At 40.6% G+C, this 20,493-nt stretch overlaps 1 protein-coding gene across 9 annotated transcripts in view; it reads left to right on the top strand.

The window, feature by feature from the left end:
- Positions 1–878: 878 nt before the first annotated feature.
- Positions 879–20,493, top strand: part of SP3 (Sp3 transcription factor) — a 74,275-nt gene continuing 54,660 nt past the window's right edge. For 6 of the 9 annotated variants that reach the window (XM_064286981.1, XM_064286982.1, XM_064286987.1 and 3 more), the window contains exons 1-4: positions 879–993; positions 1,584–1,747; positions 2,245–2,403; positions 9,925–11,284. In XM_064286981.1, coding sequence (XP_064143051.1) covers positions 987–993; positions 1,584–1,747; positions 2,245–2,403; positions 9,925–11,284 — 1,690 coding nt within the window. In that variant the 5' untranslated portion in view covers positions 879–986. Of the gene's footprint in view, positions 994–1,583; positions 1,748–2,244; positions 2,404–2,533; positions 3,164–9,924; positions 11,285–20,493 lie in introns of those variants that run through there. The other 3 variants (XM_064286983.1, XM_064286984.1, XM_064286985.1) reach the window with 2 other exon arrangements.

Here is a 20,493-nt window from a genome sequence, read left to right on the forward strand (position 1 = left end):
CGATTTCTACCCACTGAATACATATAGACACCAGAAACGAAATGAAATATACTTTAAATGTTTTGGTGACACTGGCCAGAATTAAAGCTCTCTTCCTAATGTGTTCTAAATGCTTGCCTCAGGATAGGTAAAAATGGGAGATGGTTTGGAAACCTGGACTGAGGGGGATGGGAATGAGATGGCACTGACTGTGAATCCTCGAACTGAAAGTGTGTGAGAAAATCCTCCTCCAGCCTCGGAGGGGGTGTCTCCCCCAATACCAGCTCCCTCCCCCCGGGCTCGTGGGGCGGGTCTGGTTTGCTAAGTAGCAGCAGCGGCCGCAGCAGCAGCCCCGGGCTGAGCGGCGGTGGCCTCTAGACAGCGCAGGGAAGCGGCGGCTCGGAGAGCGCTAGGCCCTGGGGAGATCCGGCTGCGGCTGCCGGCGGGATGGAAGACGCGTCGAGTGGAGTCGGAGCCAGCGGGGACGGATTTCTTCTCCTGCTCAGCTCTCCCACAGCTTGGCGGGACCTGCTACGAGCGCCTGCGAGGTGGGAGAGGCCTGTGTTTCGGGCCTGGCAGTGGCAGCCGGCGAGCCAGGCGGCCACAGCGGGGTAACGGGCGAGCTGTAGCCGCTGCCGGGAAGCTACGCCGCCTCGGCCGCTTATTGTCTCTCCCCTTCCACCCCGGGGGCAAACAGGAAGCGCGCCGCCTGACCGAGCGACGGACGGGAGTCCAGACCAATGAGTGCACCCGGCAGAGAGCCTGGTGGCGAATGAGCGGGAAGAAGAGGGGCGGGACTTCCGGGCAGGCTGTCACCCTCTTCCCCCCTTTTGGGCTGGAGGCTCCACCTTTTGTGTTTCCCGCACAGTCAATCAAAATAGGAAAAAAAAATCCCCGGACCGCTCCGGCCGTGTCCGCCGCCGCTTCCCGCATCCTCTCCCGCCGCCTTCGCTCCTCACCATGTGTAAGGCGGCGGGGAGCCCCGCCTGAGGTGCCCTAAACACACTATGACCGGTACGTAAAGCCGAGAGAGCAACCCCTACTGCTGCCGCCGCCGCCGCCGCCGCCGACCACAGCCAGCTCGGGGCCGCCGCCTCCGGCTCCGTGCGTGTGACCGAGTGTCTGTGAGAGGCAGAAAGCCGCACTCCCCTTCGCCTCCCTTCCCTCCCCGCCAGCCACCGTCCACCCCTTAAGCCCAGCAGCGCCGTCTCCCCGCCGAGCGGCCCAGTCCCGCCGGGACCGCATCCCACTGTGTGCAGGCGCAGGCGGCGGGCGAGCGTGTGTGAGTGACTGACGGTGCGAGAGGAGCGAGCGCGAGTGAGAGCGAGCGGCGCGAAGGGAAAGGGGAGGAGAGGAGAGGGGGCAGGGGCAGTGCGGGGAGGAGGAGGAGGAGGGAAAGAGGAGGAGGAGGGTTACAGCAGCGGCGGGCGGGGGCAGCAGCAGGAGGGGAGGAGGGAGCCGCCGCCGCCGCCGCCGGGGGGCGGGTGGGGGAGGGGAAGGGGACTCGGTCAGGGCTTTCGGAGTAATTTCGCCTCGGCCCGCGGGCCCCCTCCCTCCCCTCCACCCCCCTTCCTTTCCCCCCTCCCTCCGCGCTGTGCCTGCAGCTCCCGAAAAGCCCGTGAAACAAGAGGAAATGGCTGCCTTGGACGTGGACAGCGGCGGCGGCGGCAGCGGCGGCGGCCACCACGGCGAGTATCTGCAGCAGCAGCAGCAACAGCAGCAGCAGCAGCAGCACGGAAACGGCGCGGTGGCGGCAGCGGTGGCCCAGGTGAGGAGCGGCTGAGCCCTGGCCTGGCTCCCCCCTCGCGCCGCTTTCTCCTCCCCTCGCCTCTCCCCTCCCTCCGCGCGTCCCTCCTCCCCTCCCCCCGCCCCGGGAGCTGCCCGCCGGAGGCGCCAACGCTCCGACCCCGCCCGCGCTGCCCCCTCCCGGCGCCTTTTTGTGTGTGTGTGTGAGTGTGTGTGAGTGTGTGTGCGTGTGTGCGCGCGCGCCCTCCCGGGGGTGGGTTCCGGGCGGAAGGTGCAGGCCCGGCGCGCAGCCCGCCGCCGCCTTCCCGCGGACGGACGGCGGTGCTGCTGGGCGTGCGTGCGAGCGGGAGGACGCGAGCCGGAGTCGAGGAGGAGGAGGAGGAGGAGGAGAGCGCGGGCTGGCGCTGGCCCGGGCACAGCCTGCGAGGACCGAGTCGCACTTCCTGTCCTAGCGGCGGCCCGACCCTAACCGCCACCCCTCCCCCTGTCTCCCTCTCTGAACCCGCCCATCGGGGGTAGGACACTCAGCCGTCACCGCTCGCTCTGCTGGCCGCTACCTGCAGCAAGATAGGGCCGCCATCGCCGGGCGACGACGAGGAGGAGGCGGCCGCCGCAGCTGGGGCCCCCGCCGCCGCCGCCGCCGCCGCCGCCGCCGCCGCCGCCGCCGCCGCCGGAGCGGTAAGTCCCGCGCGCGCGGCCCGCCCCCGCCGAGGCCCTGCGCCCGCCATCCCGGGCCTGTGGCGCGCCCGCCCAAAAGGCCTTCCTGGCGCCCGCGCCTTCCCCCGAAGCGGACGGCTCGCCAGCCAGGGCGCCCTTTCCTGTGGGTTCGCATGCCTGTTCAGAGCAGCAGGCGGCTTAGGCTCTCTCCAGATTGTCACTGCGGCACCTCGCTCAGAATTCGCTTCAAAATGAAGTCTTAGAGATGGGGGGTAGAGGACTACAAAATGGATGTTGAGCAATTCCTATCAGTGCCGAAAACTCCTTCGCTGAACTACAAAATTTTCAAGCACGGCCTGTCGGCCATGGTATCAACTATAGAGGCAGTGTCTTCGGTATTTAGTATTTTTGAACCTGGAGCTTTTTCTGTTAGAAGTTATTAGATCTTACTGATTGAGTTCGTAAATCATAAAACAAGAGTGAAGGCTTACTGTGAATTACTCTTTCGTAAGCAGGGCGAACACTTCTAAGTGCTTTTTAAGTGGCTGTTCAGCATTGTTGAATTTTAGTTTTTGCAGACTACTAAAATTCGCAATAATTTTTTCTGAGTAAGCGAAACATTAATTAGCGGCAGTTGGAATCGACGGAGTTACTTGCATATTTCTTTGGTTTTTGAGATTGAATGATAACAGTGTTAAAGAAGTACAAGTAAGGAATTTACAAGGAATAGTTGAATTTGGTTGGCAAAGCTGTATTGTCCTTGCTTCTCTGATAAGAAATGGTGAGTTTTTTTTGTATGTTTTTAGAGTGTCGGGGGCAGAAGGAACTGGCCAATGTGATGGGAGGGCTCACTACAAATTAACTGGAAACAGGTTTTAGATTAATTGTGAATTTCGTATTTGAACCTGTAGATGTGCTCACGTATTAATATGATTGAAACACTTTCACATTAAGTATTTTTCGTTATCTGAGGTGCATGGTAGGAATTGGTTTGTGTAGTGATTTTCAGTAGCCCCTGTAAAGTTTGATATTTGGTATATTTTGCAGCAAATAGTATAGCTAGGCGTTAAAAGTGAAGCTAACGTTAAACTAGAGGTACACTGTTTTTAAATATTTGTGATTTTAGTGTCTTAGATTATACCGTTGGGGGATGTGAACAGTTTTAATGTTTTGAAAGTATTTTTTTATTTTGTGCTTTTATAAGCGATTAAAATGTAAAAACATAAAATTATGTTTGGGAGAGGTATTGTTCTTTTGGAAGATACCTGTGGATTGGTAAGCCTTTTTTGATTAACTGTCCCTCTAGCCCCTCAGTGTTAAAGGAGATTGACTGTTTATCTTAGATAACTACTACATAAGTAAGATTGCAAAGTAGATTGCTTCTACTTACCTATTTTTATATTTTAAAATAGAACAAAAAATTTCTTGTGGCTGAAACTTAACAAGTTTAGATATCAGCTCACAGATGGGGGAAGGGTGGGGGAGGGGAAGATGTGAAGGAGGAAGTTATTTGCGAAAAATATGTATATGTGTGAGTCTCAGACCTGGGAATAGAGTTCTGTCTCCAACTTTAGCCAGCTGTGGCCATCTACTTGTAGGGAAGTTGTTTCCATACCTCTGCCCCAACCCTGACATAGCTCCTCCTCTAGACTACCAAATCATTACTGAGACGCATTTCCCGCCAGATGAACATCAGCCAGAATCAGTTGGAGCATTTTTTTCTTTGTATTTTTGGAATCTGTGCACAAAATTTTTCACTTTAAGTAAAATTGGTACCGTCAGCTTGAATATGTTTGCCTTAGCAAATAGGAAAATTATTTTTCTAGTTCAAAAATGAATTTCAGATCTCTGCATCTCAAAATGAGAGGAAAAATTTAGGTGAGCTGGTGGGCATGTTTTTCCCATTTAAAAATGTGATTGGATAACTTAATTATTCAAATTATTGGTATTAGAGAGGGTTGCAGAGAGCTTGTTATTTTTTAAGTAAGCTTTTAATTTTATAATAATTTTAAACTTACAGAAAAGTGGCAAAGACAGTATTAAGAGCTCCCATGAACCCTTCACCCAGTTTCCCATAATGTTAACACAACTATGAAATATTTGTCAAAACTAGGAAGTTATCAATGGTAATATGTTATTAATTCTAGACTTGATTTGGATTTCACTACTTTTTCCAATAATGCCCTTTTTCTGTTCCAGGATCGAATCCCAGGATCCCACATTGCATTGACATATTGTTGTGTTTAAAATCAAGTGGAAATATACACAGAGAATTCAACTTTATGCCAGTTTAGATTAAAAGGGCCTTGAAAAGCCAATTAGCTGTGCTGGAGATTTACTTTAACTCTCATTTGGAATTTGTTATAATATAGGTTCATTTTGGATGCTGACTAAGAGTGTTTGGTTATTACTTCAAGTACAATATCGAACAGATCCAATCACAAACGAGTCTCACCTACAGTGTGGTTCCACAACATGGACTCCCAGACATGCTTTAGTAGAAAGGTTCCTTTGTATGTTATTACTAAAAGTTGTGTAGTTGATTGCAGTAATAAATTAAGAAATAGAAAAAAGTTGGCTTTTATGTAAGTATTAATTTGCCCAGTTTGCATTTGTGTGAACTTTCGTGGGCTTTTAGTTTGGTCGTTCCATTTTGTATTTTAGTGTTAAGAAAGCGTACAAGTAAATATTAAGGAAGTCATTGTTTTATCTTCAGTTTAGGTTGTAAATTTAGTATTCAGTAATTTAGTCCATCAGTGTTCGTGAGCTAAAACACGAATAATAGGTTATTTCAAAAAGAGGTCATTTTTATTATTAAGCTAAGGCCTACCATCTCATTATAACTAATTCATTGGCTCAGTGTTTTTAAAGGAAATCTTTTTGAATTATTTTAGTATTTCTTGAAGGTTTTAAAAAACTTGTGTTTGCCTAAGCATGGTTCACGCTTGTTTTCATTTACACCTACTCTTTCTTTGCCAGTTTCTGGCTTTCAGAAAGCTATTTGTGGGAACTGAGAAGTTAATAATCTTTTCCAAAGGATATGCATGTGGCATGAGTTTTTTCTTTTTCCTTTTCCACAGGTATTTGAGAAGATAACTCTTTTCTTTTCCTCCCTATCCCAGCCCCCTTGGTTTTTATGCCTTGTTGTACTGGAGAATGCCCTTGTAATGAATTACTATAGCCATGTCATTGCTGGTTCCACCCAGGGCTACTTTAGGTTGTAGTCCCTTTTTTTAATCACGTGGCTATGTTTATATTTAGATGGAGACTTAGAGTGCTTTCAATGAGAACTTTTTACAATAATGCCAACTTCCATGTTAGATGTTGTTTTGTTTGTTAGTTGTCCGGTAAGAAAATTAGAGTTACTGAAAGGAACGCTGGTGGATCTTTCTTTTAAGTTTTTGTAAATGGTTATATAGAGGGTTATTTTGCAACTACATGTTTCTAGGTTTGTTGAGCAAATCATTGTTTTAGAAACAAACTTAATAGTAGTTCTTGCCTGGTTTATGTATTTTTATGTCTCTTCCTATTTTTCTGTAGTATTTCCAGTAACCTAGCATCAAAACATTTTTTTAAACTTTTTTTGGTTTCCAGAGATTTTCTAATTTATCCCTTTCCCATTTGGTATTTAGTGTACTTTATCTTTTTTAGTGGTATGCTGCTGATAGAATTTCTTCTAGAGATTAGTAGGCTGTAGTTTTGAAATATTTGGGGCTCATTCATTGTGGAATTATGGAAATAAATAGGTTTAAAATTGGTTCAGAGTTTTCCTTAGAAGTCTCTAATACCTCAAAGTCAGTTTTACTGATCTACTTTTTCTATCATTTTCTTTGTGATAATCTTGAAATAAAATGTCTTTAATCATTTAGTAAGTAGTTATTGATCAAACTTTATACAGGGATTGTTCTAGGCATGTAATGGATGCTCTTCTAAATCTTTTCACATAAGCATAGTGCTTTCCAGTTTATAAAGCTTAACATTTTCTTTTGATTTTTATGACCCTGCAAGGTACTATTTCCCTCCGTTTTTAACGTGAGGAAATTGAAACTTGTCTCAAATCACACACAGTTCTAGCTAGGACTAAAGCACAGCTACGAGTTCTCTTCTTTTTCTGTAACGATGTCGAGCCTCCCCAGTACCATAGTTGTACCTTAAGTCATGAATGTCTAGCAGTTTTTTTGATTCAGTTTTTTTCCCCATCTCTTTTAAAGAATCTAATATTTATTAAATTAAAAAAAATGCAAATTCAAGTCACAAAAGAGAATCCTTTCCTTGCCTGATTTTTTCCCCCCAGGCTTGTGCTTCATGAATATTCGCCTACTTTGCACCTTAGGCTTATTCAGAAAAGTTCAGAATAAACTTTTGTTAAACATCATTTTGTCGTGGGCTCAGGGATTTTTTTTCAGTCAGTGGCCTGCATTGCTGGGGAAAACGGTACTATATTTTTTAGCCTCTGGACAGGAGTTAGCTTTTGGGCAGCATTTAATTAGACTTGTCATTTGAGCAGTTGTACTTACTTTCAAGGAATCTCTTGACTAGAAAGATGTTTATTAAAGGTTGAATATTTAACCTGCCATCATCATCAGCCTTTATTGCTGTTTGAAAAAAAATTTTTTGGATGCCATGAATTTCTTTTTTTAAGAGGAAGGAAAAGCAACAAAATGACAGTATTATAAAATTTCATTTGTGTGTGAGAAACTCTATTCTTGGTTATAATTTGAATAGTTGTAAACTTAATGCTGGTTAGAAAAAGTTCAACAGTTGAGTCTCAGAAGGTAACAGCCTTCATGAGAAGATAAGGATTGGATTTTAGATACACTTCAGTGAAGATTTTAGTATAAACTTTAATATATAGATTTAAATATCTTTAGTTTACTTAAAATTCCAAGAGATTGATGAAATGAAGCATGAATTGTTACTATAGTATTGAGAAAGATGACTTGAACTTGTGGTTTTTATACCAGATAGAAGTTGAAGGATGTCATGTGACTTTAATTTTAATTATTTGTGTTTAAAAGACAGTAATACTCTTAGTTCAGGCATAGACATTTGTACTGGGTCCTACATTCTCTCTGCGTTTTTTTCAGCCTTATTTACTTGGCCTTGGTTTGTCTTCTTTTATAAAACATCTATCTGATGGTACCACTTACTTGCTTATACAGCTTTCATTCGCTGTCTGCAGGATAAAGTCCAAACTCCTTAGCAGAATCTATGAAACCATTTGCAGGCCCTGATATAAATGTCTAGTCCTCTTCCCTGTTACTTTTAAGAATCAGTCTTTTTCTGGAGCCTTTTGAATGTCAAATTATATATTATTCTTTAGAGTTTCTTTTTGTCTGTGATACTGTTTCTGTATCTTTGTTAATGCTTCTGTGTATTCCTGTTTCCTCACATTGAAATTTTAACATTTTATTCTAAAATTATGTAAAATAGCTCTTTTGTGATCAAATGGCTAGTGTGCACCACTTTTCACATTAGCATGTATGTGTAAGTCATTTTGGGTAGATTGTGACCTATCTGAAGATAGGTTGTGTGTTTCATGGATTTGTTCACATGCTTATTTAATCTTGGCCCAACCCACCCAGTGCCTTCAAGTCGATTCAGACTCATAGCGACCCTATAGGACAGAGTAGAACTGCCTCATAGAGTTTTCAGGGAGTGCCTGGCGGATTCAAACTGCCGACCCTTTGGTTAGCAACCGTAGCTCTTAACCACTACGCCACCAGGATTTCCTTAATCTTGTTAGATGTGCTCAAATGTTACCAAAACCAAAAGCAAACCCGTTGCCGTTGAGTCGATTCCGACTCATAGCAACCCTATAGGTCAGAGTAGAACTGCCCCATAGAGTTTCCAAGGAGCGCCTGGTGGAGTTGAGCTGCCCACCTTTTGGTTAGCCGTAGCACTTAACCACTATGCCACCAGGGTTTCCGCTGAAATGTTAAAGGAGACATTAAAACGTGTTTCATCCATTGAAATGTATACTTCTGACTAGGGGCCTACATGAAAATTATTAGGCAGCGAGTTTCTTTAAGAAACTTCAGATCTTTCGTGTCTACAATATTTCTATTAAACTTTGTGAAATGGTTTATGTTAGGAGAAGTGTTTAACCTTTTTTAGAGTCACAGACCCTTTGAAACTATGATGAAACCTTGGATTACTACCCCCGCCCAAGATTGTACTTCCTCAAGAAGTTTGTCTATTTTAGAGGATTCATAGATCCTTTGAGGACCAGGCATGAATTCTAGGTTGAGAATGCTGGGTTAGATACGTCTGTTTTCATTGTCTAGTGATAAGTGAAGTTACAGGAGATCACAGATAGGCCTAGATAAAAGTAGAGGCTATCATTCCCCATGTTTTAGTGGGAGACAAGTATGGTAGAGGGATTAAGGGCCCCAGTTATGGAGTTAGATTTGGCCTGATTTTAAACCTGGTCTCGGCCATTTGGTAGGTGTGTGATCCTGTCCCTCAGTTTTCTTAATTGGTGAAGTGGAGATAATAATAACACCTCATAGGATTGTTTTAAGGAGTAAATGATAGAATTTTATAACTCCTACCGTAGTACTTGGCATATAAAAGTTGAATTTTAGAATACTGTTATTATTCCCTTAAAAATTTTTTACCTTAATGATGTTGGTATGTAGGCTTTTATTGCTTTCTGCTTTCCTACCTTGATATTTTTGTAGTCTAGCCTAATCTATAAAATATGGGGATGATAACTAAGATTCTAACAGGTCGCAGAATACAAAATGTGTATGCCTGGCATTCTGCTGCAAACTTAGAGTAGCAGGTAAAGCCATAGTCTATATCCTCCAGCTTTCGCTCTCTAGAAAAACCTTTCAGATGAGGCTTCTTTGCCATGTGGTTATAGGGCAAAAACCTTTCCTCATTAGGTTACTTTAAGGTTTCATTTTTTCCTACTAGTTCTTAAGAAAAGAGAGTTGATGACTTGCTGATGGAATAACCCTAGCCACGAGTTTACTCTTGAGTGCATTAATACAAGGCATAAAAGAATAGCTGTAATTATTTTATAGCAATAATAACGTTATATTCTAATTTTGAAAACTTGGAAAGCACTGCACAAAACTGTTTCTTTTCTGTACATAAATAAAACGTGCCTGATTTAGTCATATATTTTTAGAGGGTTACATGCTCTTTGAACTCTTTTCCAGTGATTGAGGTATATCTGGTTTGAGCTGTGCGTAATCTTTTTCTGGCCACCTCCACCTTTTTTTTTTTTTTTTTAAGAACCGTATACCATTAATGATCTTAGATCAGTTTGGGGTCGTAAAACAGAATATTCTGATTGAGATTTTTTTCCCTACTCAAATAGGATTCAGATGAATCATCTTTGTAGTAACTAACAAAACTGAAAGTGAAAATTTTTGTAGCCTATCACTGCTTATGTATTTAAACTCTATTGTGTTATTAAGATAACTGTTAGTGTCCAGTAGTAGGATTTATACCAATTTTTAGAATTTTTTGAGGGTTGGTATAAATATACCAGAAATAAATCATGTAATATTTTTTGTTTTCTTCATCCAGACAGGTGATTTGGCTTCTGCACAGTTAGGAGGAGCACCAAATCGATGGGAGGTTTTGTCAGCCACACCTACAACTATAAAAGATGAAGCTGGTAATCTAGTCCAGATTCCAAGCGCTGCTACTCCGAGTGGGCAGTATGTCCTTCCCCTTCAGAATTTGCAGAATGAACAAATATTTTCAGTTGCACCAGGATCAGAGTCATCAAATGGTACAGTGTCCAATGTTCAGTATCAAGTAATACCACAGATTCAGTCAACAGATGGTCAGCAGGTTCAGATTGGTTTCACAGGCTCTTCAGATAACGGGGGTATAAATCAAGAAAGTGGTCAAATTCAGATCATTCCTGGCTCTAATCAAACTTTACTTGCCTCTGGAACACCTCCTACTAATATCCAGAATCTTATACCACAGACTGGTCAGGTCCAGGTTCAGGGAGTTGCAATTGGTGGTTCATCTTTTCCTGGCCAAACCCAAGTGGTTGCTAATGTGCCTCTTGGCCTGCCAGGAAATATTACCTTTGTACCAATCAATAGTGTCGATCTAGATTCTTTGGGACTGTCTGGCAGTTCTCAGACAATGACTGCAGGCATTAATGCCGATGGACATTTGATAAACACAGGACAAGCTATGGATAGTTCAGACAATTCAGAAAGGACTGGTGAGCGAGTTTCTCCGGATATTAATGAAACTAATACTGATACAGATTTATTTGTGCCAACATCCTCTTCATCACAGTTGCCTGTTACTATAGATAGTACAGGTATATTACAACAAAACACAAATAGCTTGACCACTTCCAGTGGGCAAGTGCATTCTTCAGATCTTCAGGGAAATTATATCCAGTCGCCTGTTTCTGAAGAGACACAGGCTCAGAATATTCAGGTTTCTACAGCACAGCCTGTTGTACAGCATCTACAACTTCAAGAGTCTCAGCAGCCAACCAGTCAAGCCCAAATTGTGCAAGGTATTACACCACAGACAATCCATGGTGTGCAAGCCAGCGGTCAAAATATATCACAACAGGCTTTGCAAAATCTTCAATTGCAGCTGAATCCAGGAACCTTTTTAATTCAGGCACAGACAGTGACTCCTTCTGGACAGATAACTTGGCAAACATTTCAAGTACAAGGGGTCCAGAACTTGCAGAATTTACAAATACAGAATACTGCTGCCCAACAAATAACTCTGACGCCTGTTCAGACGCTCACACTTGGTCAAGTTGCAGCAGGTGGAGCCTTGACTTCAACTCCAGTTAGTCTAAGCACTGGTCAGTTGCCAAATCTACAGACAGTTACAGTAAACTCTATAGATTCAACCGGTATACAGCTACATCCAGGAGAGACTGCTGACAGTCCTGCAGGTACGTTTATTTTAATACAACATTTGTTAGAAAAGCATACTTTGTGTGTCTTAAGTCATGTCATAAAAAAAATACCATAGATAAAGTCAGTGATTTGTTACCATGTAGGGGAATTTTTTACTTCAGATGTTTGTCAGCATCTGGCTCTGTTTAAAAGTGATGATACATTTCCCAGTGTTTTTACGAAAGTAGACATCAAAGCATGTTCCAAATTGTTCTCCATTGAAAGTTTGTAAGTTTTGAAGTCGAAGACTAATTTCTCCATTGAACCAGTTACATATGCAGTTTTTTCCCCCTATCAATTTTATATCTGTTTTCACATCTGATTAGTATTGTCAAGATTAACTGAAGTTTTATATGGCAAGTGGGGTGTCTTGGTTGGCCTTGGTATGATGTGGGTTAAATGTTTTAAATGTGTTATATTTGGTTGGAGAATCAGGTTGGCATAGTGAAAACACACTGAGGGTAAAAACTGCTTATACTGTCTCAGCCACTAGCTAGTTATATGATTTTTGGCCAAGGCTTTTGTTTATTTTGTGGCCTCAGTATCTCTGTCATGTAAAATGGTGACTATATCTAGGGTTGCTTCAAGATCTAATATTCTTTGATTCTGTGATGGTTTATTCTTAGTGTGTAGTGGACATTGTGTTTAGCTGTGCCAGCAATATTTCTATTGGTAGTATGAGTAGAAATTTCAGAAGTCTGTTCTTTGAATGTTGTGTAAGAAGTAATAAACTTTGAAAAGAGCTAATGTTATTGTTACCGTATGAATGTTTTTTGTCTAGATAGCATTTTATGGATGTTTTGTTGTGCACTGTATCTTGAATTTTGGAAACCCTGGTGGTGTAGTGGTTAGGCATTGCGGCTGCTAAACAAAGTTCGGCAGTTCACATCCACCAGGCGCTCCTTGGAAACTCTATGGGGCAGTTCCGTTCTGTCCTTAAGGGTTGCTATGAGTTGGAATCGACTTGACGGCAACGGGTTTGGTTGGATTTTTTTTTTTTGGTTTATAACCTGAACTTTATTACTTTCGTTACTCTGAGTTGTATTTGGGTTTTTGTGACGTCTGTACTATTTAAGTCTTTCATTGGGTCAGTGATTCCAAACTCTTAAATTGAAAAACTTGAGATTAATTTATTAAAGTGACACCTGTTACGCCTTAAATGTTTTCTTTTCTTTTTTTTTGGGAGAAATTTGTAATAATGTTCAGATCATTGGGGTTGCCCTGGAGTCTGAGATCTGGATTTAGAAAGCCTGCGATTGCATTTGAGCCTTCTGAAGTTACGATTTAGAGCAACAGTTCTCAAAGCGTGGTCTTCGCACCTGGGGGATCCCTGATGCCCTCTTCAGAGGTTCTTGATGTCAAAACTACTTACATAATAATACTAAGAAGTCAGCTGCCTTTTTTACTGTGTTGACCCTTGCACTGATGGTCATAAGCAATGGTGGATAAAACTGCTGGTGTATTAGCATGAATCGAGGCATTGGCACCAAACTGTACTAGTATTGTGGTATTCTTCACGATCTTGTACTTACATGATCATGGCCTTTAAAAATACCAGTTTCACTGAAGAATGTCCTTGATGAACCAATAAAAATAGTTATTACTAATAACTAATTTTTGACCTTTGAATGCTGCACCTTTTTTTTTTAATAGCTTTATTTATTTATTTTATATTGAACTTTAGATGAAGGTTCACAGAACAAACTAACTTCTCCGTAAACAGTACACATACTGTTTTATGTCATTGGTTACCAACCCCACGACATGTCAACACTCTCCCTTCTCGATCTTGGGTTCCCTTTTACTAGCTTTTCTGCCCCCTCCTGCCTTCTCATCTGTGCCCCTGGGCTGGTGTACCCGTTTAGTCTTGTTTTTGTTTTATGGTTCTGTCTCATCTTTGGCTGAAGGGTGAACCTCAGGAGTGACTTTATTACTGAGCTAAAAGGGGGCCATGATCTCAGGTTTCTTCAGTCACTGTCAGGCCAGTAAGTCTGATCTTTTTTTGTGAGTTAGAATTTTGTTCTACATTTTCATCCGGCTCTGTCCAGGACACTCTATTGTGATCGCTGTCAGAGCAGTCAGTGGTGGTAGCCGGGCACCATCTAGTTGTACTGGACTCAGTCTGGTGGAAGCTGTGGTAGTTGTGGTCCGTTAGTCCCTTGTTAAAACAGCTTTATTCACATACCGTAAAATTTATCCTGGTAAAGTATACTGAAATTCAGTAGTTTTCAGTATAGTCACAGTTGTACAACTTTCACAAGTGTCTGATTTTAGAGCATTTTCATTACCCCAGAAAGAAACTTCATACCTGCTAGCAGTCAGTTTCCTATTCCTCCTCCTCCTGTCCCCTGGAAACCAGTAATCTTTCTGTCTCTATGGATTAGCCTGTTCTGAATACTTCATATAAATGGAATCATACAATATGTGGCATCTGGTGTCTGGCTTTCTTTTAGCGTAATGTTTTCAAGGTTCTGTGTTGTAGCACGTATCAGTACTTCATACCTTTTTATGCCTAAGTAATATTAGGGCTTCCTAATGTATATACTATGCTGTTTATCCCTTAACCGGTTGATAAAAATTTGGTTGTTTTTCTTTTTCGACTGTTGCGAATAATGCTGTGAACATTCATGTACAATTTTTTGAGTAGACATTATGTTTTCATTTCTCTTGGGCATATATCTAGGAGTGGAATTGCTGGATCATGGTAATTCTGTTTAAGCTTTTTGAGGGATTTCCAAACTGTTTTCCAAACTGGCCGCATCATTTTACATTCCTCCAAGCAGTTTATGAGGGTTTTAATTTTTCTGTATCCCCACCAGCACTTGTTATTGTCCATCTCTTTTATTTCAGCCATACTAGTGGGTGTGAAGTGGTACCTTATTGTGGTTTTGATTTGTCCTATCTGCTGCATGTCTTTTTTATTATTCTTAGTGATGAAATGGGTAGTATGCCTTAATAAAGCACTTCTGCGTACCGAAATAAGACAATTGTCTCTGAAAAGTACTTTTCTTCCTTCGGTTGCTCACTTGGGTTAGTTGTGTGAGTTGCAAGAGCAACTAGATGCTGTATTCGTGGGACGCAGTTTTTACTTGGAAGAACAACTGACAAATTACGGTTATTGAGACTCGTGCATTTAAATGACAGATACTTTCTCAAAAAAAAAAAAATGAAGTAAGCCTTTCACTGAACGAAAAAAAAAAACTGGCAGTATTTGTGGCTAATGATAAAAATTTTGGCTTTTAAGTGAAAATTAGAATTTAGAGAGTATGACTCTATTACCATGAGCTTGATAGCTTTCCAGTACTTAAAAATACTTTTGATAAGATTAGTGGTGATATTAACAGAAATAGAATTTTGTTGATATTATAATGAAATGTGTCAACATTTGGAAGATCTGTATAACTCAGTGAACAAGTGTTTTTCAAATGACCACCTGATCTATGCTACAAAATTATACGTTCAGATTATTTAAAGTTCAAGATAAATAACAGAGTATGGAAAGTTTACTGATATGGTTTCAAATTCCACATTGCAACTGACCTTTAAGAAATTGTTGCTTGTCAAATTTGGTGTAGTATCAGAGAATATCCACAATTGTCTGGAAAGGCTTTTGAATTATTTCTCCCTTTTTCAACTGTATGTTTTTGGGAGACTAAATGTTTTTCATATACCACGACCCAAACCATCTATTGTAACAGTTGAGCTGAAGAAGCAGGTGAGACTCTGTCTTCCTTTAATCTAGTCATTAAAAGAGGTCTGCAAAAATGTAAGACATGGCCTTATTAAATTTTTTGTTTTGTTTTTGGGAAGTAGTTCTTCATAAAACTTAATTATGTTTACATGTAATGGATTTATTTTTAGGAGAATAAAATTTCAAAATTTTTGTTATAATTTCTAATACAGTAAATATCAGTACCTATTTTTTTTTATAACCCAGTACTGTTGAATCAATTCTGACTCATAGCGACTGTATAGGACAGAGTAGAACTGCCACATCGGGTTTCCAAGGAGCTGTTGAATCAATTCTGACTCATAGCGACTGTATAGGACAGAGTAGAACTGCCACATCGGGTTTCCAAGGAGCAGTTGGTGGATTCAAACTGCTGACCTTTTGGTTAGCAGCTGAGCTCTTAACCAGTGTGCCACCAGGACTCCAAATACTGATACAGTAGATCCTTACTTGCAGATTCTGTACTGAGAATTTGTGTACTCACAGAACCTCAAAATCAATGCTTGGGTAGAGTGATAAAAAATTTGAGTCACCTGACATGCACCTTCTCAGTTGAGGTTGGATAAAAGGACATTGTGCCTTCTTGTTTCAGCTTGCATATGGTAAACAGGTGTCCTATTCACAGAATATTTATTGCTACTCTGTTCTCAGTTTTGTGCTTTTTGTCGATGATTTCCATGTTAAAAATGGCCTTCAAATGTAGTACTGAACTATTGTCTAGTGGTGATCCTAAGCACAAGAAGGCTTTGATGTGCCTTATGGAGAACATATCTTAGATAAAGCTTTGTTTAGGCATGAGTTATAGTGCTATTGGCTATGAGATTTTAATGTTAATAAATCAACAGTGTGAATTAAGTAAGGTGTCTTTCAAGAGAAACATACATAAAACAAGGCTATATATTGATTAGTTGACAAAAATGTTGTAACCAAAGACTTGCAGTGTTTCCCCTAGGAGCATTCGTTCACTATTTGCTAAATCGGTGTTCCTGATAACTTTATAGAATGTAAGTAACTGCAGCAGATAATGGGAGTTGGTCCTGAAATTATGTTGTCATACAGCACTGAGGGCTTTAGTAAAGTCAGATATTTCTAAAATACTATCAAAATAGAAACACTATCTGAATCAAATACAAATTGGAATTTTAAGTGGTAACTCAGTTATTAAATGGTGGCAAGAATGCCATTAAATTTGAATTTTGTCCTAATGTCAAAGAAATAGGGAGAGTTTGAGAAAGTAAAAGTTAAAGTGAATGGTAATAAAAATGCTGGGTAGTATACAACATTTTTAGTAATAAAACCAAGGAAATTTTGGGGATATTTGGTAATAGGAAAAGTAACCCTTGGTGTACTGCCTTTTTAAGTGGTGAGAAGGATGATAAATTACAGCTACACCTCACTTTCTGACTGCCTTGTTATTTGACTATTTTGCGCATTAATGACATACATCTGGCAGTAAAGAAGGCAAATCCCAAGATATCAGTAATGGTAGCTCTGATGGTTAAGGCTATATGTGTCAGCTTGGCAGGGCTGTGATTCTCAGTGGTTTGGCAGTTGTGTAATGGTGTAATTTGGCAGCTGTGTCATGATGTAGTCATCTTCCATTTTGTCATGTGATACGGCCAAATGCTATTTTTCACATAACGCTGATCTTTGCATAAAGACCTGGTCTTTGGACCCTATCATGTCAATAAGTGAGGAGTGAGTATATCTTAGGGTGGGTTTTTTGCATCTGAAAATCAGTAAAAATTTCTTAGCTGTGTTAGGCCTAGTATGCCCAGATTAAAATGATTAAATTAAAGTTCAGTGTCATTGGTTTGCATTTTTACTTTTGGTAAGTATGGAATTAACATAACAATTTTCCAGAAATACGTGAAAGGCACATTTTTACTAGGACTCTGGAATTTCTTTGACTGTTTTTTTCCCTTCCCCCCTTTCCTATCTCTCCTTTAACAGAAAGGAGCCCTACTTAAGCCCTGTTTTAAGTGGTGAATTCTCTGGGATTCTTTTTAATGCCAGTACCCCTTAGGAGCCAAATCCCTATACTCTTTGGAACAGAGAGCCTAGTAGGCCACACTGCTTGTGTTTCTATCCATATTTGGCCTACTGAGAAATACATGCTGTTTCAGAGATCATCTGTCTTTGTAATCTTATTTTTAATTTGTCTCTCATTGCTGTGTATTTGAAACTGGGTGGAACAAGGCAAAGTGTGGATTTACAGTATCTTTCCAATGTCTTTTATTCTTTTTGAGTCTTATAATTTTTTATTTTCTGTATTTTATTAAAATTTGTTTTGTCTGCTTATAGAAGTAATACATGCTTGGTATGGAAAATAACATGGAAAGATTTAATATAGAAAGGAACAAGACTTGGTGTCACATACATTTTTTATATTGTTGTAATTGTACCTCACATATAGTTTTTTGTCCTAATAATCTTGCTTAATATTTAGTTACTTTTCATTGTATCAGGTTGAAAATATCTATGTATCTAGGTCGGGAATTATATCCTATTTAATTATCTATTAATATAGATAAAAGTATGCTACATGAGGAGGGACCCAGAGATGTATCTGCTGCTTAAAACTATGGGCAGGAGTAGGGGTCCTTTTTGTTAAAGTGGTGCTAAAAGAAAAAAGTTGCTATTGTCTGTTTCCCAGAGGTATGGCTTAAATGAAATTGTATGTTACAAAGTTGTGAAGAGGACACACAGGGAAGCAGGAGGACATCAACATAGTCTAAAGCCGTTATAAGACCTGGTTCTTCATTGCGGTCAGGAGACTTGGTGGAGGCACTTGGAAAAACTGTTAGACGTAGAAGCGTGAATACAGAGAGAGAGAAGAAAGTTGTACTTAAGATGAGCCTGCAAACTAAAATTCCAAAATATGTAAAGAAAGCAAAATGTATTAAAAAATAGCCAATAAAACCAATAATTAAGAGATGAACTCATGTCAGATTGAAGAACAATGTCAAAAGAATTTACATCAGTATGTTTATAATTGCCAATGAGATAAAGGAAGCAGTAGCATTTATAGAAAAGAAGTTGTGAAATAAGAACGTAGATAATGAAAAATAAACCCTCAGAGTCCTGGAAATGAGAAGCTTATATTTCATTGATTCTCTGACACACATTATCTAACACTTTAACATTTTTCAAATCAGAGAGCATCTTAAAATCCATGGTGAGTCATGTGTAATTGGCGCAATGCCTTTTTTACTGGTAGTGAAGTTTCTTACTATCAGTGTTGTCTTAGAGTAGATAAATTCCAAAAAATTTTTGGGGGGAGTTTAAAAATGATAACCTTTAGACTGGACCGTAAAGAGAAAACAAACCCAGTGCTGTGGAGTCGACTGGACCATAGAGAAAGAAAATGAGTGTGAGTTGTAATATCACACTGAGGACTTCATCCAGAATGCAGCAGAGACAAAGACAGAACAATTAAGACACGTGGACTATAAATTGAGAGCCACCAGCATAGTAATTTCAGAAAAAGAATAGAGTGAATGGCAGAGAAGTAATATTTGATGAGATAATGGCTGAGAATTTTCTTGTGTTGAAAAAACAGGCTACAGACCAAAATTTTACCTCAGGTATCGAGTAAGATAAGTAAAATAAGTCTACTCGTGACTTATAATGAAATTAAAGAGAAAGATAATCATAAGTGTTCACACAGAGAAAAGACAGATTATTAATAAATAAGAGACCTACAACTTCTCATTAGCCAGCAAATGCCAGAAGATGAGTAATATCTTCAAAGTGCTGAGGGAAAAGAACCGGCAGTGCAGAACCCATATCCGATTAAACTACTACTCGGGAATTAGGGTTTAATGGAGACACTTAAAATATACAAGGATTGAGGGTTTATTATGAAGAACTTTTACTGAAATAACTACTAAAGGATCAAGTAGTTAGTTTTAAAATGGATTCAGAATAGATAAGTGGGATGCAAGAAATAGTAGTGACCACAGAATTGAATAAAAAAATTGCTATTTTAGCTGTACTGATAAAGGTAAAAAATAATAGAGAATTTAAAAAATACACAAAAGCAATTCATGAAAAAGACACATGAACCTCCATGTATCCACTTCCTAGCTTTAGTAGTTATCAACGTTTTGTCATTGTTGTTTCCCCTATTCCCACCATTTAAAATTTTGTTTTTGCGTGGAATGTTTTAAAGCAAATTCCATTTTAAAAAACAAACAAACCCCCTTGCCATTGAGTCTGTTCTGACTCATAGGACGGCAAAGCTGCCCCATAGAGTTTTCCAAGGAGCACCTGGTGGATTTGAACTGCTGACCTTTTGGTTAGCAGCTGTAGCCTTTAATTACTATGCCACCAGGGTTTCCGCAAATCCCATTTATTAAATAAGTATATGCAAAAGTGTTAATGGAGTGATTCTCAATGTGTGGTTGGGGGCCCCGGGGGGTCTCTGAGGCCTTTTCATGGTGGTCTTTGAGACCCTTTCATGGAGGTCGGTGAGCTTGAAATTATTTTCATCGTAACACCAAGAGATTATTTCAGTAGTGTACAGTGGAGTTTTCTAGAGGCTACATGATGTTTCATAACAGACTGTGTGCAGAAGCAGAAATGAAAATCCAGCTATTATAAGCCCAGTAGTAAAGAGGTTTGCAAAAGCATCAAGGTCTTCTCACTTTTATATGAAAATAGTTATTTTTTCTAAAGGATGTTCATGTTAACGTGTAATGAGTTGTTATTTTCAAATGAATTAATACATATTTTTAAATATCCAAGTTTTGATTTCTAATATACCTATAGGTACACTTACATAAACAAAGACCCTTTGGAGTCCTCAATTTGTTTTTTTTTAATGTGTCCTAGAAATTTTGAGGAGTCAACTCACTGGTATTGTTAGAATGATTAAAACATTTGCTGTGGAGTCGATTTCCAACTCATGGCCACCCCATGTGTGTCGGAGTAGAACTGTGCACCATAGGATTTTCAAGTGCAGATTTTTTGGAAGGAGATTGCCAGGCCTTTCTTTTTTTTTAATTTTGTTGTGCTTTAAGTGAAGGTTTATAAATCAAGTCGGTCTCTCACGTATAAACTTACATACACTTTACTATATACTCCTGTTTACTCTCCCCCCTAATGAGTCAGCGCGCTCCCTCCTTCCAGTCTCTCTTTTTGTGACCATTTTGCCAGTTTCTAACCCCCCTACCCTCCCATCTACCCTCCAGGCACGAGATGCCAACACAGTCTCAGGTGTCCACATGGTGCAGATAGCTCACTCCTCATCAGCATCTCTCTCCAACCCGTCGTCCAGTCCAATGTCTGACGAGTTGGCTTTGGGAGTGGTTCCTGTCCTGGGCCAACAGAAGGCTTGGGAACCCTGACCGCCGGGGTCCTTCTAGTCTCAGTCAGACCATTAAGTCTGGTCTTTTTATGAGAATATGGGGTCTGCATCCCACTGTTCTCCTGCTCCCTCGGGTTCTCTGTTGTGTTGTTCCCTGTCAGGGC

This window comes from Loxodonta africana, chromosome 6 (genome assembly GCF_030014295.1).
Source record: "Loxodonta africana isolate mLoxAfr1 chromosome 6, mLoxAfr1.hap2, whole genome shotgun sequence".
Taxonomy (NCBI): Eukaryota; Metazoa; Chordata; class Mammalia; order Proboscidea; family Elephantidae; genus Loxodonta; species Loxodonta africana.